The sequence below is a fragment of the Phocoena phocoena genome, chromosome 4 (assembly GCF_963924675.1).
Source record: "Phocoena phocoena chromosome 4, mPhoPho1.1, whole genome shotgun sequence".
Taxonomy (NCBI): Eukaryota; Metazoa; Chordata; class Mammalia; order Artiodactyla; family Phocoenidae; genus Phocoena; species Phocoena phocoena.
This window is the reverse complement of record NC_089222.1, coordinates 87,244,874-87,271,667: the sequence shown is the minus strand read 5'-3', so window position 1 is coordinate 87,271,667 and position 26,794 is coordinate 87,244,874. Positions and strand designations below refer to the sequence as shown.

General features: G+C 35.5%; 1 protein-coding gene across 1 annotated transcript in view; it reads right to left on the bottom strand.

Annotated features, from left to right (window-relative positions):
- Positions 1-2,291: 2,291 nt before the first annotated feature.
- Positions 2,292-26,794, bottom strand: part of ATG3 (autophagy related 3) — a 29,379-nt gene continuing 4,876 nt past the window's right edge. Inside the window, exons 3-12 of the mRNA XM_065876272.1 lie at positions 24,326-24,375; positions 20,375-20,445; positions 18,914-19,021; positions 13,763-13,812; positions 11,629-11,710; positions 7,843-7,877; positions 7,437-7,592; positions 6,533-6,660; positions 4,175-4,243; positions 2,292-2,544 (exon numbers count right to left, since the gene is read on the bottom strand). Of these exons, the coding sequence (XP_065732344.1) occupies positions 2,463-2,544; positions 4,175-4,243; positions 6,533-6,660; positions 7,437-7,592; positions 7,843-7,877; positions 11,629-11,710; positions 13,763-13,812; positions 18,914-19,021; positions 20,375-20,445; positions 24,326-24,375 (831 nt within the window). The 3' untranslated portion in view covers positions 2,292-2,462. The remainder of the gene's footprint in view (positions 2,545-4,174; positions 4,244-6,532; positions 6,661-7,436; positions 7,593-7,842; positions 7,878-11,628; positions 11,711-13,762; positions 13,813-18,913; positions 19,022-20,374; positions 20,446-24,325; positions 24,376-26,794) is intronic.

The window sequence follows — 26,794 nt, the reverse complement described above, 5'->3', positions numbered from 1 at the left end:
TTGGCGTATAACCTATAAAAATACTGAATCACTATGTTGTATACCTGAAACTAATATTGTAAATCAACTATAATTCAATAAAAAAAGAGGCAAGAACAAAAATAAAATGTACAAACAGCTCAAAAAAATCTGTAGTTTTATATCAATGTTAATTTCTTAGTTTTGATAAATGTATCATGGTTATATAAAATATTAACATTAGAGGAAGCCAGATGAAGGGTGTATAGGACTTGCAATTTTTCTGTAAATCTAATATTATTTCAAAATAAAAAGTTATAAAACAAAAGAAAAAACCATTACCATTTGCTACTACTTATGCAAATTGAATGTTTAAAAATGCCACAAAGCTAATATAAAAAATAAACTAGGTGCAAAGACTTGTAAGATTGCCATGCGTAATCTGAATCCCAATTCTAAGTTCGTTAAAACAACTTTATTGTTTATCAAACCAACCCCATTTTTCTTAATGAGTGCTAGAAATCTGAACTCATAAAAACACATTTATACCATTAACATATCCACTTTTAGAGTCATGTACCACAATGTTCACTGCAGCACTATTTACAAAAGCCAGGACATGGAAGCAACCTAAGTGTCCATCGACAGATGAATGGATAAAGAAGATGTGGCACATATATACGATGGAATATTACTCGGCCATAAAACGGAACAAAATTGAGTTATTTGTAATGAGGTGGATGGACCTAGAGTCTGTAATACAGAGTGAAGTAAGTCAGAAAGAGAAAAACAAATACCGTATGCTAACACATATATATGGAATCTTAAAAAAAAAAAAGGTTCTGACAAATCCAGGACAGGAATAAAGACGCAGATGTAGAGAATAGACTTGAGGACATGGGGAGGGGGAAGGGTAAGTTGAGATGAAGTGAGAGAGTAGCACTGACATATATACACTATCAAATGTAAAACAGATAGCTAGTGGGAAGCAGCTGCATTGCACAAGGACATCAGCTCAGTGCTTTGTGACCACCTAGAGGGGTGGGATAGGAAGGTTGGGAGGGAGGGGATATGGGTATGTCTGTATACATACAGCTGATTCACTTTGTTATACAGCAGAAACTAACACAACATTGTAAAGCAATTATATTCCAATAAAGATGTTAAAAAAATCCACTTTTGTTTTATGCATTAGGCACCCATGTAAAGATTTCAATTGGAAAAAAAGATCTTCTGATTTATGCCACCTAGTGGTGATTGAGATAAATACGACTGCTGGCTTTAAAAAAAAGATTTGAAGGTATCTGTACTATAAATAAGGCTTAACTGGGAGAAAAATGTTGACAATGTGATAACATCTATTACTACATACCATTTAGATTACAGGTATTCAAAAATAGGATATTTCAGTAAAATCAGTTGGGAAGATTAATTCAAATAAAGCCAGAAGAGTAGCTTGCTGCCTACATGAGCAAGCAGGATATCTGATGTGTATTCTAAAATGACACCCATGTTTACATCTCTCTATTATGCCATATCAAACACCACCTTAATTCTATCAAGATTTTCATTATGGAGAGCTCCTTAAAACACAAAAATTGGGTTACAATTGGAAAAGGGGTAAAAATAAAGGGGCACTGAAGGTAAGGCAAGTATTCTTGAATGATGAGGAATACAAAAACAAACCAAGAAACGAAGGTTCCTTAGAGGCAGGGTTAGCCACTCCCACTACGTGCAAGATGGAAAGAAAGGGGACGAGGGGGCAATGTGGGGTATGAAGAGAATGTAAGAGGAGTCCTCAAAGGGCCTGGGTTCTACTTCTCGGCTCTCAGCGGGTGTCCCTGAGTAGAACCTCACTTAACCTTTCTGAACTCCCAGACCCGTATCTGTAAACTGATGTGATACAAGAAAGGGATCCTTTTAAATTCTAATATTCTATCAGGCAATCACCATAGGAAAAATATTCCTGAATCTTTAATAAAAAAATAACTTTGGTGATACAAACTTAGTATAACAATCCAGAAAGAAAATAAGTAACAGCACTTAACGCATTTCCTGGCACACAGCAAGTACTTCATCAATATTAACTACTAGCAGATAGGAGATTTAGGGAGATGGTCAGAGAGGGGAAACAAAAGGAACAGAAAGAAGGAGGGAAGGTGAGTCTAGCATGAAGTATTTTCTAGCCCCAGCTCTCACATTATTACACATTTAAATACCTTCCTCATAAGTGTGAACCAAAAATACTCTTATCATCATTCTGTATGAGATACTTCTACACTTGAAGAATTATCATCTTTTGATAAGCAAGAAAAACGGTCTCTTTACACTCATTTTATTAAACAAATAAGGCTGGTAGAGGAACTTTTATTTAATGCATAAACATATAATTCTCTTTATTAGAGAAATTGTACATATTGGTGAATATGGTCAATGGTCACATCTATGGGTTAATTCTTTAAAAATCAGAACCAATAGTTAGGATAGATTCTATGCTCTCTTTGTTACATTGTGAAGTGTCTTGTGTAGTCATATTCTATTGTTGGAATGACAGCTTGTACAAATTTCAAGAAAATTAGAAGATACCTAAAGGTCTTTAGCTAAGGAAAACAGATTGGTAAATAGTTCTATGATTTAAGCTAACATTGTAAATATCCATTTTACTAAGCAATAACTCCTCAGAAAAAATACAGAAGACAAAATCTTAAATCAAGTATATTATATTAAAAAAATTCATTCATGCAATTGGTGTCTATTCAGCATGAGGCTCTCTGTAAGAATGACTGACCCGGCCGCATTTAATATTTGCATGTAAGACTTCTTAATGAGTACAGGTTCATATTAGCCCAAATATTTTAATATAAAAATAAGGACAAGATTGTACATGTTTAAATGATTGGGAGATGGTCTTTTTATTGCCTATAAGTTTGCTAGAGTATGTCAGAAAATGAGACAGTGTAAAGAATATAAAAATACTGAAGGAAAAGAACAAAAAATAACTAAAAACCCTCCATAAGGAATGATTCTTGGTTAGTATACGTACTTGCCATATACTATACTGGAATAGTCTTTAATAAATCTGCTATACTGGACTGTCTTTAATAAATTCCTGAATTTTTTTCTATGTTCCACTGCACTCAGAAACATTAAGAGATTAATTTTTCTCAGGGGAATTGATGACAATTATGAATTATATATAGAGTCTTCCAAGTTGCTACACAGCTTCCAAAACAGAGATAAATGCTCAAATTATGCATAATAGAATTTTAAGAGTAATTCTGGTTTGGACCAAAAGTTCTTGGTTTGTTTCAGTATCAAATCAGCCCAATGTTTCTCTGAGGCACACATTCTATTAGCAATGCTTAGTTTATCTGTAGTTCCAAGACAGTTGTGACCCCTCAGTCTACTTCTAACACTGAGTGGCAGGAACCACCAAGTCGAATGTCAACCTAGCATCAAACTAATTCAAGCTATTTGGTATTTAAATCATTGACTCTTGACTGCTTTTGATGAATCCATGCTATGGGTACGTGTATTTCAGGATCCAGTAGTTTACTTAATTCCTCTTGCTAACCCCAGAGAAATAAAGAGGTGCTCTTACCTGGAGAAAAACGAAAATACTACATTTGAAGACAACCTGAAATAGATTTCAGGTGCTTTACTTTTTAATTAACCTCTTTATTTAATCTGAATTCTTTCTTTGCTTCAGAGACCTCAGACTGACAAAACCCAACTTTACTTTTACCTGATAGAAAAGTACGTTTTTGATAACATGTTAAATCAGAAATATACTTGAAAAGAAATTCATGTGTTATCCTCTAAATTCACAGGTTATTCATCTTTCATCAACAGATTAAGCACTTTGAGTTTCTTTTCCATAAAGAGTTCACAGTTGTGGAATTGCATACTCTCAGCCACTCCCTCAACAAACAAAAGCACTTGGCTACCTAGAAGTACATATTGCTCTGAAGCTCTGTAACAAGGCAGAGCTAACTGGTGCACACAGGGACATGTGCTTATCAACTGAACAAGGCCAGAACTATCACAATGTAACATTTTCTAAATAAATTAAGGACTCCCACTAAGACTTCCAGATGTGCGGGGCTAAAATAAGTTATACTACTGTGCCTTAGAATTTATACTAAATTTCCCAAAAAGGGGGAAAAAAAATCCCAGAAGCAATTTGCCTCTAGTCGCATACACAGGTTAAGGATACATATGAACACCAAGTTCTCCCCCTCCTTCTGCAACAGTCTCAATGATTTTCTTCATCACCTCAGCATGCCTAAAAGCAAAAGAACACATCTTATTAGTACAGATCAATTGGATCAAAGTAGGAAAAGCAAGTTTTTGTTTGCGAAGAAACCTACATTATTACACCTACGTTATTACCGCCTGTGAATTAATTTTAATATATAACAGTACTATTGTAAAATATTCTCCTCCCTACTCCCCAACAAGCCAGATTGTTGAGTCATGCAGACAGTTTTATTGTAGCCATGGTAGTCACAAATGAACACAATGGGACTAGTTAGCTTTCCTATAATGGGGGTGGAAGGGAGGTAGGGCAGAAAATCAGAGAAAGGGAAATCATGCCAGGGCATAAATGCAGAGCAAGGGCTTTCTGCTCTGAGAAACAAAAAAGAACCTAAATAGGCAAATTCAAAAAAGCTACATGGTTAACAGCTGGTCAAAAAAAAAAACCACAAAGATATCTATAAGGCTGTGATTTTGACTGTTCCAATGTTTAACAGAGAGTAAACCAAAACTGAGTTAAAAAAAAGCCAACTGGTCAGAGTTAAGAGGTTTATATATTTTTTTTTTCAGATTAAAATTATCTGATTCTATTTAGAAAAAATTTTTTGGCTTTATATAAAGAAGGATATTTATCTGAAGTTTTCCACAATTTTTTTTGTGGCCAACTGGTGAATCTCCTATGCTATAGAAAAAGGTGGCATCAAAGTAATTGCCTGAGCATAGAATTGAGAAAAGGGCACTGTACAAAAGAAATGAATTTTTACACATATCCTGGCTTAAATAACACTACTTCAATTTTTTTTTTTTTTTTTTTTTTTTTTTTGTGGTACGCAGGCCTCTCACTGTTGTGGCCTCTCCCGTTGCAGAGCACAGGCTCCGGACGCGCAAGCTCAGCGGCGATGGCTCACGGGCACAGCCACTCCGTGGCATGTGGGATCTTCCTGGACCGGGGCACGAACCCGTGTCCCCTGCATCGGCAGGCGGACTCTCAATCACTGCGCCACCAGGGAAGCCCACTACTTCAATTTTTATGAGTACAACCTTCATGAAAGAGGCAGTCAACTCAGAAGATGAGAATAAATGTATTGGCCCTGAGAATATAAAGACATAATCTGAGGCAGCCAACAGCAAGGCCTAAAATGCCCTTGTAGTCTCATTTTACAGGGCCCCAGCTTTTTTTGGCCTTATTTACATTATATTCCATAATACAGTCATTTACTAAAATGTTTAACATCACCAGTTAAATTACTTATCTCTTTTTCCCACTGAGTAAAGTTTATACTTCAGAAAGAGACCTGCCTCAGTTTGATAAGCTCTGTCCTAAACTCTCAAGCCATAAGAGGATCCAAAAAAATAACTCTCAGAAATGAAAACCTTTTAGATTAGATAATTTTAGATAGTTTTAGTTTTAAACTAATGACTCTTGAAATACTTTTCATAGTTAGCATTATTAACACTCTTAACATAAATAAACTTGAAAAATGAACGACTACCTATGGGATAGATTTTTGGAATAAAAAGGTTGTTAAAAATGAGAAGAAAATATTAAAGGATTTTTTAAAACAAGACTGTTGCCTCTAATTAGTCAATGGAATATCAGAGTTTTCATCTGAAAAATACTGTTACCAAAACTGCTCAATGATTTGTAGAAGTTACCCATTAGAAATAACTGAAAGAATTTAGCATGTAATTTTTTTAAGGAAAATTCTAAACAGATCATATATATAGATTCAGTTTCACTTATTTGGCCCTGTGAAAACACATTAATACAATTAAATCCCAAATTATAGAATGTACTTGATTTGGTAGGGCTGAAAACCTCTTAATTGAAAAGTAAAGGAATAGAAATTCTACATACATCTCCCTTCACTAACCAATAAAAGGAGATAAATAGGTCACCTAGAAAAAGCACGAAGTTAACTTTACATTACACATCCGCAGAGAGATATATCACAATAGAGCAAACCATGTCTAAATGACTAGTATTATTTCATCTAAAAAGGATCTTCCAAAGTATTCTTGGAGCTAATAACAGGAGTGAAATCACAGAGATCTATACTATAACTAAACACACACAAAGGACAAAAATTATTCTTAATGAATTTAAACTTAAAGGAAATTGGTAAGGTTTTTTTTTTCTTTGTCTTATATATTATTTAAGCACAAAAACATTCCTAAGGAAGACAAAAGAGAATTTTATTTATTAAGTAAATTTTTTCTGTTCGGGCACCATGTTTATACAGACTCCCAAGTAGTAAGTCCATGAAGTATACACACACACACATGCACACAAATACACACGCACACACAGACACACCTGCATGGGTGAACTGAACACATAGGAGGTGGTGGAAGATGAGGGTGATTTTCAATGGTCACTGTTTTCTTCACATGATCTTGACTGATGTCTTCATACATGTGCTCAACTGTTAAAGGCTGCCGTTGCTAAAACCATAAAAAGTGCTTCATTTGAAATTAATGTTTAAAAACTTTTAGGCCTAAACTTCAGGGTTTACACTTATCCCCACCTCCCACATCACTTGCAGTTCTGAATTCTATACTATTTAGAATCACCAGATTATTTTGGGCCAAGGATTTATTTACACCAAGTAGGGAGGGAGGGAGGAGAGAGTCTGTCCATCAAGGTTATGTGACATCAGCCACCATCTAATACAGAAAAGATCCCACAAAAGGGCAGGTTCATGGCTATCAAAACATTTTATAACTTTCTAACATCTTTTAGGCCGATTTTGTTTTATTTTCTTGTTTCTCATTTATAGTCATTGGAATGACAGGTTAAACAAGTTACTTTTATTTCAGTTATCCTTTAATTCAATTAAGTGAAATTCTTAAGGAAAAAAACTACATGCAATATGATCATTCTGCAAATGCCTATATATCCACTAGATATAATCCCAAACAAAATTTAATACAACAAACCAACTTCAATTTTCGTCACATTTTGAAGGGATAAATAAGCTCAGGGACCAATAAATAAATGTAACAGATTATTTCTGTTTAATTCTTAGCAGTGGTGGTGTTACAATGAATAATTCAGTTTCTTCAAAATAAGAATCAAACTCAACATAAATCACAAAATTATAAAACAAATGATTTGTAAAATTTAAAAGGCAAAAGTATATATCCATGGGCCTAATGACAAAAGAATTCAACACAAAAATTTAAAATATTTACATTAAAATGTCTTTCTTTATTTTTACCTCATCATAGCCGAACAACCATAGTCGTGGTGTCTGGTAATATTTATCATAAGTGATGTAAAGGTCGTAAGTTCTTGTTTGCAAAATAGCATCTTCACCTCCAGCATCAGTTTTAGCTTTACAAGCTTCTACTAGTTTCCTTGTATCTAGAGTAGCCTGGTAATAGTGGAGAAAAATTTACAGCCATTAAAATCACTATGAATGTCATGTTTTAGAAAATCTATTTTTCCCATCCCATATATTTTTTATTCAACAGCAGATATAACAAAATTTAAAGCTAAAATGTTATATACTGTAAACAATGTACACATATTAAAAACTCATTTGATAGATCAAGATATTAAGAACACTAATCCCCAAGTTTACTCATTAAAAATTAACTAAAGAAAAAACTTGATTTACAAACCTCATCTGTTTCCAACAATCCACTCTCTTCATATTCTGTTTAAAAAAGCAACAAAAGATTAATCAAGTTCGAAGTAATTTCCTAAACCAAATTACATATTACTTCAGAGTATCACTCAAAACCTGGGTTTCTGCTTTTGTTCTGACTGAAGATATTGAATAAACATGAGGGAGCTAATTCTATACTTCTAAAGCAGCACTTTACCTGACAAAGCCAGAGAAAGTTAGCAGGCTTAAGGCTTGGCCAGTGCTACAACAGTCTATTACTAATACCAACTGGCACAATAATACTGTAGAGCCCTAGGCGACTCCATAGGGTGCACAAGGCTATTTACAGAATTGCATAAAATGTGCTCGTTAAAGTCATCACTGACTTCCACTTGGCTGAATCCAGTGGTCAATTCCCAGTTTTCATCTTAATTGACCTCAGGAACATCTGGCATGATTTATTCCTTCTTCCTTGGAACGTTTTCTTTCCTCAGCCTTTAAGATACTACATTTTCCTGGCTTTCCTCCCACCTCACTAGCTTCTCCTTCACTATCTCCTATGCTGGTTCCCCTTCATCATCTATAGTAACTACGGGCTCAGTTTTTGGACCTTGTCTCTTCTTTATCCACACTTACTCCCTTGATGATTTCATCTAGTCCCAAGGGCTTTAAATGCTGATGACTCTTATATTTATTCCCTGACTGCAAACATGGATACCTAATTGTTTACTTATGACTACAATGAGTGACTAAGGAGCAGAGCAAATATCACATGTCAAAAACTGAGCTCCTGACTCCCCCTCCAAAGCCATTCACTCCTACAGTTTTCCCCATCTCAATAATGACATCTTTCCAGACATTTGGGTCAAAAACCTTGGAGTCACACTTGAGTGCTCTCTCTCCCTCATGTCACATCCAATCCAGCAACAAATCCTTTTTCGGTCCTACCCTCAAAATATGTCCAGAATCTGCAGTTTCTCAGCACTTCCAATTCCTACTCGAGTCCATGCCACAGTCATTTCTTGCCTAGATTATCAAAATAGCCACCCAACTGTTGTCCCTATCCCTTCACTCTATTCTCAACAGTGAAGTCACAGTGATTCTGTTGAGATGTTAAATCTCATTCTCAGTTGTTCCTCTACTTAGAAAAACCCTCCAATGGCTTCTTGTCTCACTCTGAGTTAAAGCCAGGGCCCTACACGATCTGGTCCCCGGGTTACCTCTCTGACTCCATGCCTTATTACTCTCCCCTCTCTCCTCTCTAGACATAGGAGCCTCCTTGCAGTATTTTATACAAGCCACACATGCTCCCACTTCAGGGCCTTTGCACTCTTCCTCAGATATCCAAACAGCTTGCCCGTTCACTTCCTGCCAGACTTTACTTAAAGGGTATATCCTCAATGAGGTTCTTCCTTGACTAACCTATTTAAAAATTACAACACTCATCGTACTACAAGACTCCCTATCCCCTCCCACCTTTATTTTTCTCCCTAACACTTATAACCATCTAAGACAGTATATATTTTGCTTATCTACTGTTTTTTGTCTGTGTCCCCTAAATCAAATATTAGCTCCATGAGATCATGTCTACTGCTTTGTCTCCAGCACCAAATACAGCATCTGATACATAGATACTGTATTGCTTGATAAAAATTTGATGAATGATGGATGAAAATTAACTGTTATATTAGATACCAACAACACTGTTTTTAAACAAAATTCCATATATAGCAATTGTTTCTTTAACTCTATCCAAGGGAAATGTAACAAACATACTAAAAGGCTGCCAGATATTTAAGGCAGTCCCACAGCTTGTACTCTAAAAACAGTACTTTATTCATAAGGTTCCCCACTCCAACCAGGACAACTGTATGCCATTCAGAGACAAATGGAACCCAGAAAGAGTATTTGTACAGAAGGTGGTTCTGACAATTATGAGACATCCACGTAGAAATGAAACTAAATAAGTAGATATGAAATTCAGGAGATCTGGGTTGGGGGTTTAGACATGGATGTCTTGAGCGCAGGAATGGTATATGAGGTTGCTGTGAGCAATTTCGGTTACAAGTAACTCATTTGGATTTCCTCAAAGAATAGGAGTACACAGTGGAAATAAGGACAAGACTCTTACTAGAATTCAGGAACAGATATACAGCTAGGTTTCACAGAAACTCAAAGTAATTTAGGAAACAAAACTAAAAAAGGTACTTTTAAGTAAAGGCTACTCTGGTTGATTAGGCTATGCTGTCACCTCCTCATCATCAAACACCACTTGCCATTATGGTGCTTCAACTCTACTGACACTACCTTCTACATTTGCATTCTCTCTCACTAAATCCTATGTATTGGGGGGATTTAGCCACCTTACAGCCTCCAAAATATCTGCCCTGTCTTTTTTAAATCCTCTTCCTTTTTCCAACTAACCCTCTCTCTATACACACACATATTCGTATTTAAACTCTCATAGAGAATCTAATGTAGTTTATACACCATTTTTCCTGTTGTAAACAATTCTGTGCCAGACCACAGTACTCAATCACAGAAGTCATAAGAGTAGATAAAAGTCTACCTGGGAGTGAGCAGAAAAAAAAAAAAAAAAGTGAAACCCTATGAAATAGTAACATTTAACAGTGAAGCAGAAGTAAAAGAGCCCAGCAAGATGACTTTTTAAAAGAAACAGTCAAGGAAAGAGGAGGAAAATCCTGTGTCAAAAAATCAAGGGAGGGCTTCCCTGGTGGCGCAGTGGTTGAGCATCTGCCTGCAGATGCAGGGGACACGGGTTCGTGCCCTGGTCCGGGAAGATCCCACATGCCGTGGAGCGGCTGGGCCCGTGAGCCATGGCCGCTGAGCCTGCACGTCCGGAGCCTGTGCTCCGCAACGGGAGAGGCCACAGCAGTGAGAGGCCCACGTACCGCAAAAATAAATAAATAAATAAACACATCTACCTTTTAAAAAAAAAAAAAAAAAAAAAATCAAGGGAGGGGCTTCCCTGGTGGCGCAGTGGTTGAGAGTCTGCCTGCCGATGCAGGGGACACGGGTTTGGGACATGGGTTCGTGCCCCGGTCAGGGAAGATCCCACATGCTGCGGAGCGGCTGGGTCCGTGAGCCATGGCCGCTGAGCCTGCGCATCCGGAGCCTGTGCTCTGCAATGGGAGAGGCCACAACAGCGAGAGGCCCATGTAATGCAAAAAAAAAAAATCAAGGGAGGAAAAAAAAGAGGAGGAAATGGTTAACAGAATCAAAGCCGTATACTTTTAGACCCGTATTACTGTGTTCTGTTAGTACAGTGGGTTTCAATCTCTTGTAACAATGATTCACTAATGCAGTGAGTCTCAGCTAGCAATCCTAGGAAGGCACTTCAGATTTTCAGGGAGCAGTGGGGGGATTCCATGTAGTTCAAAAGCCCCATTAAGAATCACTATCATAAGGTTTTAGTAGTAAGATGTTATCAAAAAGGAAAAAGAAAATACTAAATGCCAGAACAAATTTTGTTCTGTTCTGAAAGAATTTAAGAATTAGCTTAAGAATCTGTGTCTTACGGCTGTACCCAGCATTAAAGATTTATGATCAGCACTGATCTCAGCAGAAATAATGCTATCACAGCTATGCCTGGGTGAAGTAGAAGAGTCTAAGACCAAGATAAGTTCTGTGCTGATTAAATTTAAACTAAACAAATCCTCTCTAGGCTGTTAAATGTTAAACTTAGAACTCAATGGAGTAGAATTCTTAACTCACATCAATTACACCAATTCTAAAAGCAATATTCTATTGTGAGTAAAGCAAATCCAGAACACAATACCTTCCATATCTGCAGCTTCTCCTTCATCTTCCTCTTCCTCCTCCTCACATAATGCTGAGCAATCCTGGAGTTTTATACTGTCCTTTGAAATTGATTATATTTAAAGTCACTTAAATATGTTCATTAGTTCAAATACTGAGCACCCACATGCCAGCAGTGCTAACTAACCACTGTAAAAATAAGAGTGATAAGATAGTTCGTATGCTCAAGAAACTCCTCCATCAGATGACAAACCCATAAGCCAATCTTTAAGAGTGATGTGCTAAGTGCTGTGACTGAAAAATATAAAAGTATCATAGAAGCACCAAGTCATCTAAAACAGTTGCCAGTTGCACTTCCAACAAAACAATACTTCTAGTTAAGCAATTCATTAGTATTAGAAAACCAATTCAAAGTCAACTTGCACACTTAAAGGAGAAAAAGCCATATATCTATAAATCACAATACAGTTATAAGTTAAATTTATTATTATAAATATCATATTCTCTAATTTGTTAACATTCCTGACTGAATTAAGCAACTACAGTTACTAGAACACATAAGATTTCAGTTCTTAACTACATTTGCACTAGAATGTAATAATGCTAATCAAAGCCAAGCCTAATATACAATTATCATTTTCACGAAATTAATATTCTAAAAATCTGAAGTCAATGTAGTAGGTAAAAGAATTGGACATTTAGTTTCACCTAATTTATAATTTTACTCTGGATAGCAAGTATTCTAAGCACTAAATTATAAATAATCATGTAAATTCTATATTAAACAGGAAATGACAGGGAAGATATATTCTAGTTGTAAATTATTCTAAATATTCAACCTTTACTAGGACATAAGAATGTTAAGTGGGATACAAAGTACCATATTAACCATTATTGCATTTATTAAAAATTCTTAAAAGAATTACCATAAACCTATCAAATAATGCTATCCACACTCCTCTGCCATTTATCATTCCCGAAGTCTGAAGCATACATACTAATGGCTGGAGTAAACAGGAGCTTCTGAAGCAGCAAAGCCATTTATGTAATTTTTCCTTTATCATTCAAATTCTCCAAAAAGTAAAACTTCAAAAGGATGAATTCTCAGGCTGAACTGAACTTTAAAGCCCTAGCAAGCATAAAATTGTACACAGGGAAAAAAAATATTGTTTTGGTTTCTAACACCTTCTGTTAAGCCCCAGGTAACAAATCCCAAAAGATCCAAATGACAAAAACACATAAAGAAAACTATCTTAAACTAGGAACTGTTGTAGTTGAATGTTTCATAAGGACAAAAGGAACACAATTATTCTGTCCAAATATTCTATCTTCTAAGAGATTTGACTGTGAACAAAATAGTTAAGAAAAGATAAGGGTGAAGGCATTTCCTATTTTTTTCTATATTATTTCAAACAACTATATCAAAAATATGAAGACAACTGTAATCATTCTTTCTCTAGAAATGGAAAAGCTAATGTAATACAGATAGTCTAAATTAATGAAAACTTTCAAGCAGAAAATTTCTACCCAATTATATATTTTTACCCTTCCTTCAAATAAACTGTACAATGAAACCCCATTTAGCTTCCACTCATCCAAAATGTCATGATTTTGGATGACATAAACTAAAGTTTCCTTTAAATTTTCAAAAACAATAAAATAAAACAAAAAAACAAGAATCCCTCAAATTAGCAGTAAATTAAGAAACTACAGAAGAAATGAGTAAATTACTTAATGTTTAAACTACAAATTTAAACACGATACCATCAGCAGCTACTGATCAGCAAGTAAATAAATCCCCTCAAAACCTCCACTTGAAGACCATTTTGTACTTATACTTAAAAAAGCTGTTTCTTTTAAAATGGTCTAGAAATCTTCCCAATTAGTAAAAAAATTTGTAGATTTTAACCAGTTACAATCTCAAAAAATGTTCTTCTTAACCATTTGACAGATTAAAGAAAAGAGAAGCACTGGGAAACAGCAGTGTTTTGGTATGTTGATGTAGAAAAATGAGAGGGAATAAAATAGCTGGAATTTAAAAGAGCTTGATAATAAATAGAGTTTGCATAAAAATGATATGAATAATCTCAAAATAAATATACATGCAAATAACTAGGTCACTGAATTTAGAAACATAAGTAAACAACCAGTACCTTGCTTTCCAGTGTAATCTCCTTAACTGCTTCTGTTATTCCTGCAATACCTGTTTAAAATTCAGCAGAATATAACTAAAATTAAGTTGTAAACATCCTCCATTTACCTGATTTAAGAAATATAAAAATACTTAATATTACCTAAATTCTCAAAGTTCTCTGAAATGAGGAGGCAATGTTAGCAGCACTTTCACAAATGAACTCTAATAGGAATAAATAATCCCAAAGGCTCCTTTCATATTAAAAATAAAATTAAAAATTTTAAATACCAATTTAATATTTTACCATAAATTATCCTACTCTATCATTCCTCATTTACTATCCTTCACTTATTTACTTTCCTTGTGTGAGTCTATCTAAATAAATATTCATCCTCATAAAATGAACAGATTAAGAGATTACTGGAGTCATACAGGGTTGGTCAAAAGGTTCATTCGGTGTTTTCCGTAAGATGGCTCTAATAGCATTTAGTTCTCTAACTTCATTCCAAACAGTTTTTTTAGATTGTACGTGACAGCTGTCATATCAGCATGCATTTAAAAAAAACCATCAAAATTGGTGAATTTTTGTGTAGCCATTTTACTGTTGAGGATGGAAGAAAAACAACATTTTCGGCATATTATGCTTTATTATTTCAAGAAAGGTAAAAACATAACAGAAATGCAAAAAAAAGATTTGTGTAGTGTATGGAGAAGGTGATGTGACTGATCGAACATGTCAAAAGTGGTTTGTGAAGTTTCGTGCTGGAGATTTCTCTCTGGACAATGCTCCACGGTCAGGTAGACCAGTTGAGGTTGATACTGATCAATTTGAGACATTAATTAAGAACAATCAATGTTACACCACGTGGGAGATATCCAAATCAAGCGTTGAAAATCATTTGCACCAGCTTGGTTATGTTAATCACTTTGATGTTTGGGTTCCACATAAGATAAGCAGAAAAAACCTTTTTTTTTTTCTTTTTTTTTGGCTGCGTTGGGTCTTTGTTGCTGTGTGCGGGCTTTTTTTTTCCTCTAGTTGCGGCGAGCAGAGGCTACTCTTTCTTGCAGTGTGCGGGCTTCTCACTGCGTTGGCTTCTCTTGTGGAGAATGGGCTCTAGGTGCACGGGCTTCAGTAGTTGCAGCATGGGGGCCCTAGAGCACACGGGTTTCAAATTCGTGGCACGTGGGCTCTGGAGCGCAGGCTCCATAGCTGCGGCGCACAGGCTTAGTTGCTCCACGTCATGTGGGATCTTCCTGGACCAGGGATCGAACCCAAGTCCCCTGCAATGGTAGGTGGATTCTTAACCACTGCGAAGTCCCTGGAAAAAACCTTCTTGACTGTATTTCCGCATGCGATTCTGTACTGAAACATAATGAAAACGTTCCGTTTTTAAAACAAGCAGTGATGGGCAGTGAAAAGTGGATACTGTACAATAACGTGGAATGGCAAAGACTGTGGGGCAAGCGAAATGAACCGCCACCAACCACACCAAAAGCCGGTCTTCATCCAAAGAAGGTGATGTTGTGTATATAGTGGGATTGGAAGGGAGTCCTCTATTATGAGCGCCTTCTGGAAAACCAAACGATTAATTCCAACAAGTAATGCTCCCAATTAGACGAACTGAAAGCAGCACTCAGTGAAAAGCGTCCAGAATTAGTCAACAGAAAACACATAATCTTCCATCAGGATAATACAAGACCACATGTTTCTTTGATGACCAGGCAAACACTGTTACAGCTTGGCTGGGAAGTTCTGATTCATCTGCCATATTCACCAGACGTTGCACCTTCGAATTTCCAATGATTTCAGTCTTTACAAAATTCTCTTAATGGAAAAAATTTAAATTCCCTGGAAGACTGTAAAAGGCACCTGGAACAGTTCTTTGCTCAAAAAGATATAAAGTCTTGAGCTTCCCTGGTGGCGCAGTGGTTGGGAGTCCGCCTGCCAATGCGGGGGACGTGGGTTCGTGCCCCAGTCTGGGAGGATCCCACATGCCATGGAGCGGCTGCGCCCGTGAGCCATGGCTGCTGAGCCTGCACTTCTGGAGCCTGTGCTCCGCAGCCTGAGAGGCCACAACGGTGAGAGGCCCGCGTACCGCAAAAAAAAAAAAAAGATATAAAGTTTTGGGAAGATGGAATTATGAAGTTGCCTGAAAAATGGCAGAAGGTAGTGGAACAGAAGGGTGAATACGTTGTTCAGGAAAGTTCTTGGTGAAAATGAGTCTTTTATTTTTATTTAAAAACCGAACGCTCTTTTTGGCCAACCCAGTATTTATATTTAAACCTGCACTGAAATTTTTTCAACAAGATACTGGTTATACTAAATATGCTATTTAGGGGCTTCCCTTGTGGCGCAGTGGCTAAGAATCTGCTTGCCAATGCTAGGGGATACGGGTTCGAGCCCTGGTCCGGGAAAATCCCACATGCCGCGGAGCAACTAAGCCTGTGAGCCACAACTACTAAGCCCATATGCCACAACTATTGAAGTCCGCATGCCTAGAGCCCCTGCTGTGCAACAAGAGGAGCCACTGCAATGAGAAGCCCGTGCACTGCAACAAAGAGTAGCCCCTGCTTGCCGTAACTAGAGAAAGCCCACGTGCAGCAACAAAGACCCAACACAGCCAAAAATAAAATAAATAAAATAAATTAATTTTTAAAAATTTAAAAAATATATGCTATTTGCTTCAGAAATCCTGGACATTCAGAGGTAGTAATATCATATCAGATTTATATAGGACTTTTTATTTTACTGTTTCTATATCTTATATAATCCTTACAAACACTATTCTGTAAGGCAATGATTTCTCCCTATAAAGAAATGAAGTCTCCAGAAAAAGAAAGTAATTTGCATGAATCTCACAGACAGTTACATGAATAATCTGGGACTCAACCCACACCTTTTTGGTTCAATGCTCTGTCCAGTGCACCTCATTAAGCAACTACCTTGGAACCTACTTATCTCAATAAAAGGGACATTAAGCAGATGGCAGCATCATAAGTCAGTTAAATAATATTTCTAATTCAAAATACCCATCAGTGTTCTCAATTAAATAGTTCAACAAGGATGGGAAATATTAAAGAAAAAAAACCCTAAATACAAAATATGCTTTGCTCCCTTGTTAATCTTCTAAAGCTTTGATATATCTGTTCAATATATCCAAACCAAAGAATGACTCATTTCCACAAATGGAAAACGTCACAATCCACAGCTCTAGCATAAAACTTTTACTTCACAGTAGTTTTTCTAGAAATTATTTTATGATAGGTATGATTATTTTATAACAGTAAAGCCCAAATATTAATGTAATAAATTGCTATTACAAAACAATTCACTGAATCTACTACATAGAAACAAAAGAAAATAAACCTCTTTAATCTGTTTAAATATAATGTAGTAGTATCCCATTAAACCAGACTCTCCTAAAAGTAGGACATACTGGCAAAGAAAAAGACAGCTCAAATGATTCTAATGAAGGTAATACTCTATAAGGCTGTGATGGTTAATTTCATATGTCAACTCAACTTGGGTAGGTTATTGTGTCCCATAGTTTGATCAAACAGCAGTCTAGATGTTGCTGTGAAGGTATTTTTTAGATGTGCTTAACATTTAAATCAGTATACTTAGAGTAAAGCAGATTACCCTCCATAATGTGGGTGAGCCTCATTCAATCAGTCGAAGGCCTTAAGAAAAAAGACTGAGTGCTCAAGAAGAAGAATTAATTCTGCCTCCAGACTGCCCTTAGACTCCAGCCGCAGCAATCAACTGTTCCCTGAGTCTTCAGGCTGCTGGCCGGCCTGACCTGTACATTTCAGAACTGTTAGCTTCCCCAATCACATATGCCAATTCCTCAAAACAAACCTGTCTATATCTATATCCATGGTTTCTCTGGAGAATCATGACTAACACAAGGGCTAACAGAAATAAAAGAAACCTGAGAGAAGAAAAGCAGTGATGAAGCAAAGGGAACTGAGGTGAATAAAGAACCAGGCACCTAGCCTTGTGAGTCAGCTGGAAGCACTGCTTTAAGCCAATCAGAATATAGTTTAAACCTAAAATTCTAAGGGTATCTCTCATAAACATTACTTAGAATTTATGTACACCACATCAAATGAAGTATAATACTATGTTGCTTTCTATGTACGAAAATGATGCTACTTGTCTTCTGTCAACATGGCAAACATTTGTTTAGTTGTAGAATTTCTGTAATACATTTCTGTCAATCCAATCATTCCGGCACCTGCTTATCTCTGTGATGAATGCCTCTGTAAATATGTACCTGGATTTTGGGGTAGGGGTTATGGAATACAATACAACTAGACAACTTGAGAAACTCACTAACTTGATATCAGAAATACAGTGCTATAACCAATGGCTCTATTCAGTCAACAGGCAATTTCCTACAGATGTGCTACTCCTATTTCCCAGTCATGTGAAGACTAAAGCAGAGCAGCTAAAAGATTTTGGGAAGATCCAGGGGAAAAAAGAAAAGTCCAACAGCACTACTCAGTGGAGAAGAGAGGATGATTTTTGAAATTATTTTAAGAAGTTCAATCTATTTTCTCTAGGCCTTGACATGACAATATTCAACTCATTAAGGAACAAAAGAGCTTCAAATCAAGGAGCTCAATTCCTAAATCTGTTTCTATATCATCATAAGGAAATGATGGCAGTATCCTTTACTCAGAGAAGAGGAGAAACAGACTTAATGACGTACTTTTTCCTGTGCAGATTACTTAGCCCTCTGACTAGTGCAGTGAGTATCAACTGAGAGTAGCAATTTTGCCCCTCGCAGAATATTTGGCAATGTCTAGAGGCTTTTCTGGTTGTCATAACTGGGAGGATGTGACAGGCATCTAGTGGGTAGAGCCCAGAGATACTGCTAAACATTCTGCAATGCACAGAAAATGCTATGACAAAGAACTATCTTGCCCAAAATGTTTACAGTACTAAGACTGGGAAACCCTGCTCTGCCACTACATTTGATATACCTCCTATTCTCTAGGAATTAAAGGGAGAAAACTTGTCTTTAGTATCCTAGATTTAAACTCAGAACGTAGTCATAATATGCCTTTATGTAGCCTTTTTTTAAAAATCAAGGCTGTTATCAAAGATTGTAAAGGAGTTTAAAACAATTTAAACTAAATACATGCCATTCTAATCTCCTCTTACCTGTATTATGGTAAGTATCTACCCATCCCCCATCACCATCATCTTCTTCAATGATAGCTTCCAATTCATCTGAATATTCCATCTGTTTGCACCGCTTGTAGCATGGCACTATAAAAAAAAATGGCAAAAACAGTTACTCTGACATAATCTGCTTCCTATAAATCCATTAAAAAAAGAGAAAGTTTATTCTATAAAATATATTTCTGCCACCAAAATATTAGGTATATGATATTTTACTTCTAATAGGAGTACTTAATTTAAGAGTCACATTCAACCCACAAAATTATTTGACCACACTTATCTTTCCCTAAATAGCTTTGTTAGAAGACAAATACAAAGGCTCTACTGGGAGTGTTCTATATATTCTCTACCCTGATGATCTGTGAAGATCAACAAAGCTGAAGTCAGAGATGACATTGTTCAACCTCAGGCTAATGAATAATATACTATTTTAACAGCTTTACTCTCAGGACATGGAGGCACCACCTGTCATAATCGGAGGTGGTAGAGGTGACCTCTGGTTTGCAATGCTAAAATAACTTTCAACATGTATTTCATAATTCATATTTAAGCTCCAGCTATTCATAATGGATAAACCAGTTTAAAGTTCACTAACCTGCTAAACTTTACTCTCTTATACAAATTGGTGCCAAGTTTTTCATATAGCAAATGTATCGAATAACAGGTATTATAATTCATATAAGCCTAAAATTGAAAAATTATAAGGTAACAACATTACGACATGGGGTCAACAAAATGCTATTAATCTCCTGATTTTTTTTTAAAACAAGCAAGATATAAATGACCAATCCTATCAAAAAATATACTGTAGGAAATAAAAAACTGATGTTTGGTACATGTTTTCCCTTTCCTATAATGAGCAAATTAGAATAGAAATCAATGTATTGTTATGTGATTAGATAGGGACTGTAAAAATGTTTAGATGTTGTTTTCAAATTAGCTTCATAAATAATTTCATTAACTTCATAAATACCTGTTTCAGAAACATTTTTGTGCCTATAGGCAATCTTTCAATGACACAACGGACAATAAAACCTCTAGCTTTGAGATTTTAGATATCAAAGATAGTATCAGTTATACTTTCCATGAAAAATTTAAGTCTAAAGATGATTAGAATAGCTAAAAAGATTATGATTATGAAGTATGCTTAAAAAGCCCAATGAGAAAAAAGTCCATTTTGCTTAAAGCTCTTTTCCTTCATATCTTAAAACTAGACTTTTTTGGCAAAAAGAAATAACAAAAAGGAAGGAGATAAAATCAAGTATGGAAAAAATACTCTACCCATAGAAAATCCAGAGTTTCATTAAATTTCCAAATTTCTGTATGAGGGAAGCTGCAAGTACCGCTTTAAGCATGAATTAAGATCAGCAAGTGCTAAGGTTTTTTAAAAAATGTAACTCTTTGCGCAAAATTAACTAATACATACAACATAATTCTTACCATTTTTGGTGACCAAAAATTGTTTGCCTGATGGTAGGTAAGCCTTCACTTTCAATTCCTCTCCTGTAGCCCTTTAAAAAGAGTGAAAAGCACCAAAATACAAAAAATATTTTCAAAGACAGAAGGTATCACATGTTAATCTCAACACTACACAATCCACACCCCTGAGAAAATTATTTTAGGACTGGTTTGGGAAGGATGCCATAAGTGACATACGTCACGGCAATGAAGAGCACAGCAATATTTATTGTAAATGAAATGTACCAAGAGATGCAGACAGACCAAAAGAATTTGGATTAAATATTAGACAAAAAGGTAGAATAATACAGAACTATATTATGCAACTATTGTGTTTGCCTCTAACCAAATATAAGCTCATTCAGATTTTTAATCTTAAAGTACTGCTCATCTGAAGACCAAGAAGAGGCAGAAAAATAGCTCCATGACATTACATAACAAAGTAGGTGGTTCACAAGATCCATATTCCTACCACTGTATTAAAATTGGAACTAAGAGATAAAAGATGCTTTGAATCACAAGATGATAATGTTGAGAATAATGGTTGTAACAAACAAAAAATCCTTTTATTGAGTGCATATTAAGTATAGGACCTAGAACTCTAACATGCAGTATTTTTATATAATCCTCAGATATCTAAATACTGAGTAATATTTATATTCCCATTTTATAAGTAAACAAAAGCTTAAAGAAGTTGGGTTGCCCACAGTCACAAAACCAGAAGGTAGAAGAGCCAGGATGGAGCCAAGTGACTCTAGGGCTCCTGCTCTTGAACACTGCTCCCTCTGTGGGTCAGAGCCAGCTATTTGATTTGGGGGGGCTACTGTGGAATATCTCACCAAGAAATTTGTTCAAAGATTCTTCTGTGGGTCACCTAGGGGAATTGGTCAGAGCTAGAGTGGCATGTGGTATCTGTCAAAAATATAAATGAGCATAAATTTTGAGTTCTGCTGCCGTCTTAAGCTTCAGTCTAAACTTCAAACCATAGATTTGAGCATAAGATAAAGCCAGGAAATGTCCTAAAACCATCTGGCAGGCTTCTAGTATCTTTAGACCATTTCCAAGTGTCAAATTCAACAACATCATGGTAATGCCTGAAGTTCTGCGGGAAGATGATGTAATACAGTCATGATGGCACCTGTAAACATGAACATATAGCATAGAAATGGTCTGTTTCTAGCACTGATTTAAAATGAATTGCTCCTTTGGCCCCAACAATTTAGCCAGAAGTATAGACGTTGGAGTGTGATATAATTGAGTTCTAAGTTACAATAAAATTATTTAAACCATCACAATTTATGAAATGGAACTATAAACTACTACCTGCTAAAAGTAGATCCTGTCCATATATACCAACCCCTATAACAATACTATAGATTATACAACTAAACTAACTAGACAACTAAGGGCTTCAACAAAGAAATCTGAATAAAGAAAATGTATATCTATCACACGTGTATTGAAGAAAATCATTTAGTTCTTTTTCCATAGAATGACTATTATCTTAAATTTTATATATCTATATGACTTGAAATATACATATATATTGTAGACCACAACATAGCTAAATATAGTTTTAACAATTTAGGGAAGAAAAAAGTCTAAAATCAGAAAGCTTCTATAATATGAACATAATTTAAAATTTGGAACAGAAATACACATAGGAAAGACAAGGACATAAAATTAATGAACCTGACATTTTGGCCTTCCTTGGTACATAAAAAACAATGTTCTACAAGATAAAGGGCAATTGATCAAAAGCAGTAAGAACTATTCGGGATACGTGTTAAGCATAAAAATTAAGGGTAGGTTGGGCATTGGCCAAAGGCTCGGTGACACAAATGCAGTTTCTCTTTCACTTTTTGAAATATTGAAAACAGTCCAGGAACCCACTTTATTATTTTACAGATCCCAAAAGGCCCACGGTCCCCAAACAGGGGACAGACAGAATCATGAAACTCACAGAGGGGCAAGGACTTGTTAAAAAAAAAAATTAAGGGTAAAAGAAGAGGCCACAGATGAAAGAGAATTCTAACTGTGATTTTAAATAGTTTAATTATTTAAGCTCTTTAGATATTAAGGAAAACATTATCAATTAGAATCTGGTTAATTCTAGAACCCCTGCTCCCAAATCAAAACTCTACCTTTCAACTACAATTGAAAAAGTGTCACTGAGGAGAAAAAAAGGATGTAACAAGTTGAACCACTCATATCCAAACAAGATGATAATTCCAAACAATTCTAGCCTAATTAAAATAGTCTGCCAGTATTGGGATCAATTTTGCAGCTACTGCCAGATGCTTTTATCGTAAGTATTCAAAGTAATGAAACTGAAGTTGTTTTAAAACATTGTTATTATTCAGATATTTAAAAAACACATTACAAGAACTGCTAGTTGCTTAAATTACTTTATAATTAAAAGAAAAGTTAATGAGGAAAATAAAAATTTGAAAAGTCTGTTACAAGTAGATTTCCAATTAAGACCTTATTTGGTATCATGAATCTCTCAACTTTTGAGCTCATTCCTAAAAAGGGGAGAAACTTTTGAACCTTAAAGAAGGTCTTATGGTAAAGAACCGTAAGATTCTGCAAAATTCTGCATTTATTAATGTCATAAAAAAATCCAGGGCTTCCCTGGTGGCACAGTGGTTGAGAGTCTGCCTGCCGATGCAGGGGACACAGGTTCGTGCCCCGGGCCAGGAAGGTCCCACATGCCACGGAGCGGCTAGGCCCGTGAGCCATGGCCACTGAGCCTGCATGTCCGGAGCCTGTGCTCCGCAACGGGAGAGGCCACAACAGTGAGAGGCCCGCATACCGCAAAAAAAAAAAAAAAATTCAATACATTTGAATTTGAAAAATAAGCTAATCAGGTTCCTTAAAAATCTAAAAATACAGCTACCATATGACCCAGCAATCCCACTACTGGACATATATCCTGAGAAAACCATAATTCAAAAAGAGTCATGTATCACAATGTTCACTGCAGCTCTATTTACAATAGCCCGGAGATGGAAACAACCTAAGTGTCCATCATCAGATGAATGGATAAAGAAGATGTGGCACATATATACAATGGAATATTACTCAGCCATAAAAAGAAATGAAATTGAGCTATTTGTAGTGAGGTGGATGGACTTAGAGTCTGTCATACAGAGTGAAGTCAGTCAGAAAGAGAAAAATAAACACTGTATGCTAACACATATATATGGAATCTTAAAAAAAATGGTTCTGAAGAACCTAGGGGCAGGACAGGAATAAAGACACAGACATAGAGAATGGACTTGAGGACACAGGGATGGGGGGAAGGGTAAGCTGGGATGAAGTGAGAGAGTAGCATTGACATATATACACTACCAAATGTAAAATAGATAGCCAGTGAGAAGCAGCTGTGTAGCACGGGGAGATCAGCTCGGTGCTTCGTGACCACCTAGAGGGGTGGGATGGAGATGCAAGAGGGAGGGAATATGGGGATATATGTATACATACAGCTGATTCACTCTGTTACACAGCAGAAACTAACACAACATTGCAAAGCAATTATACTCCAATAAAGATGTTAAATATTACTCTTATGAACAGAAAAAAAAAGCTAATCAAAGTTATTAAACTTTTGAAAATTATTTTTTAAAGACCCACCACAAGAACAGACTTAGACACTATAAAGAAACAGAATACTGGTAAAGGAAGTAAGGCATTTATCTCAAAAATCTCCATCTTTCGTGCTAACAGAGCAAAACAAAACAGGCATAATGCTCAGTTTTTCTTTATTTATTTTACTTTAGCAACACTGGAGCACTATTTAATAGAAAAATCTACTAGAGGAGGGTTAAACAGGTCATTCTAATTTTCATGCACTAATCTATTTTGTAAACTGCCAAAATTATGAAGTCACACCTTTTATAAACTTTCTATTCCTCACTCAAGAGTACTTACCATTGCCATGTTGGACAGTGGTGGACTAAGTGATCTCCAGCTGCTACAAACTATTGAAGATTTAGAAGAAATATGAAAAAAGGAAAAAAGAAAAATTGAACATCATTGAATATAAGGTGGCAAAATACCAAAGGGACCATCCTGTGTAAACTTGATTCAAAATAATCAATTAAAATGCAAACAGCACCAACTTGCTCTACCAGCCTAAAGATTTATTTTTGAATATTTATTAAAATTACAAAATTTTTAACATCCATGAAAATGTATATTAATTTTGGAAGAAAAAATATTGAGTGCTGTTAATTTTTTTATTCAATTGTACTCACTGGATTTAGATAATGCCAAAAGCATACAGTACCATGAAATGAATAAGGGTAACACAACAGGATTTTAAAATGCCAAAAACCACTTTATGGATGAATGAAATGTAGAGCGATTCTTGCTAATGGTTGAAAAGTCAATGAAGATCTTTGAAAAAATTACTAAATAACTACAGGTCTATGATGTAAGAATAGTTTATTACATCACAGTGCACACAGTTTTTCTTCCTCATTTTAAAAAAAAATTAAGTAACATCTTATTTTGAAAGCTTTTTCACAATATTAAAGGAATCATTAATAAAAGTGAGAAATGTACTGCCAAACAATGGGGAAAAAGTTAGAAGCTTTTGGATTGAATCAGAAAACAACAAGACAATTAAAAAATTGAATCCTCTAACACATCTTGGACTTTCTGGGCAGGCTGAACGTTGTACAAATTTTTGTTTTTCTTCAGAAATGAAAAACAGACTCAGGAATAAAGAGTTTAATCTTCTGAGAATTTCCATTATACATGAGCATGGACTGATCTTATCGTAAGACAGAAGTCCTGCTTATTCTTGAGAGCAGAAAATGAAAGTCTGTTAAACACAACTGCAGTGTCCCAACTCAAGCTATATGCACACATACGTCCCCAATTACTATTTCACAACAGCTCTAACTTAAAATCATGTATCGTTCATGGGTTTATTATACAGCAAAAAATTATATTATCTTTAACCTTCTAATGTCTTTCTGACATGTCTATGTCATGTCATATGACATACATATGTCTATGTATGATATTCTGCTTTAATTTGAGAGAATAAAACTCTATATAATAAGAGTTCTGGCAGTAACTTCTTTTAAGAAGATAGATTAACAAGATAAGATTTAGCAGCATACTTCCAACAGTAACTTTACAAAATGTTTCTGTTCTTTTATTTGAGTAATTTCTTTACTACTTAAAGGGAGTAGGTAAAGACAAACACCCAAATGAAATCAATACCCTCTCCCCCAGGTTTTAAGCATTTTGGGTCTTTGCAACCAGATGCTGCATAACTCTACGGCTATTGGGAATTAATTCATCATCACCAAAAAAGTATTAATTTAACAAAGTGCAAGCAAAACAAAGAATTAAAAACTTAAAAATTCTTTAATGATACTGCCTTGAGATCACAAGACTCTAATATTTTATTCCCCAGCACCTCTGGTGGCATCCATCGAAAAAATAACAAAAACACTAGAAGATAAGGAAAAATATAAAAGAACATAGAATGCTATGCTACTAATGATATTTAGTACATGTGTATATCTGCTCTCATTAGCAGTGGCCATTATTATTATTACAGGCTTCCTATGTTCAAATGAAAGATTCAAGTTTCTAAATTCTCAATACTGCTTACAGTAGCTTTCTCTTAGTGATTAAATATTGGATAAGACTGAATAACTTTAACAAGGTAGAATCAATATTACCATTCTGATGAACAACTTTATTCTTCAAGCTATCCTCTATTACTCAAGTCATACACATGTTGTACATTAAAGTATTTTTAGTCAGACAGTACCATATTAGATAATGCCTGTCCTTATTTTTAAACACAATACTTCCACACCTCTCAATGAAAACAAAAAGGTAGTTAGAGGCTGACAGCCAGAAGCCCAGAAACAGTAAGAGAAAACAAATGAACAGATCAACTCAGTATAGTACAGATCCAAAGCATTTTGTCTTCTGGTTTTCTTCCTCTAGACTCATTCTAATCTAATTAAATCCCATAATTGCACTCTATCTCAATTCAGCATTATGTGGTTGGTACCCAGCTGAGCTAGTTTTTGCCTTGCATTTGTTTAAAAATGGGGAAATTCATAAATCACTTCATGATACAATTAAGTGTAAGAGTTATTCATTGTAGGATTAGTAGCTGTTTTAAAATGGTTTGCTTAATTCTATTCAATGACCACAGACTTGTATCTCTAAATTCAACTATCTATTTACCAATTAGCCATTTTCACATAGAGGAGATAAAGTCAAAGAGTACAAGAAAAACAGCACACTTTCATCTCTGCTCTTTATTTTAGATACTGAGTTTCAAGAACATTAATGATATCCTTCAGCTCAAAATTTAGTTTTATTTGGCATTCAAGGTATTAAACTCATGATGCCTAAGGCAGA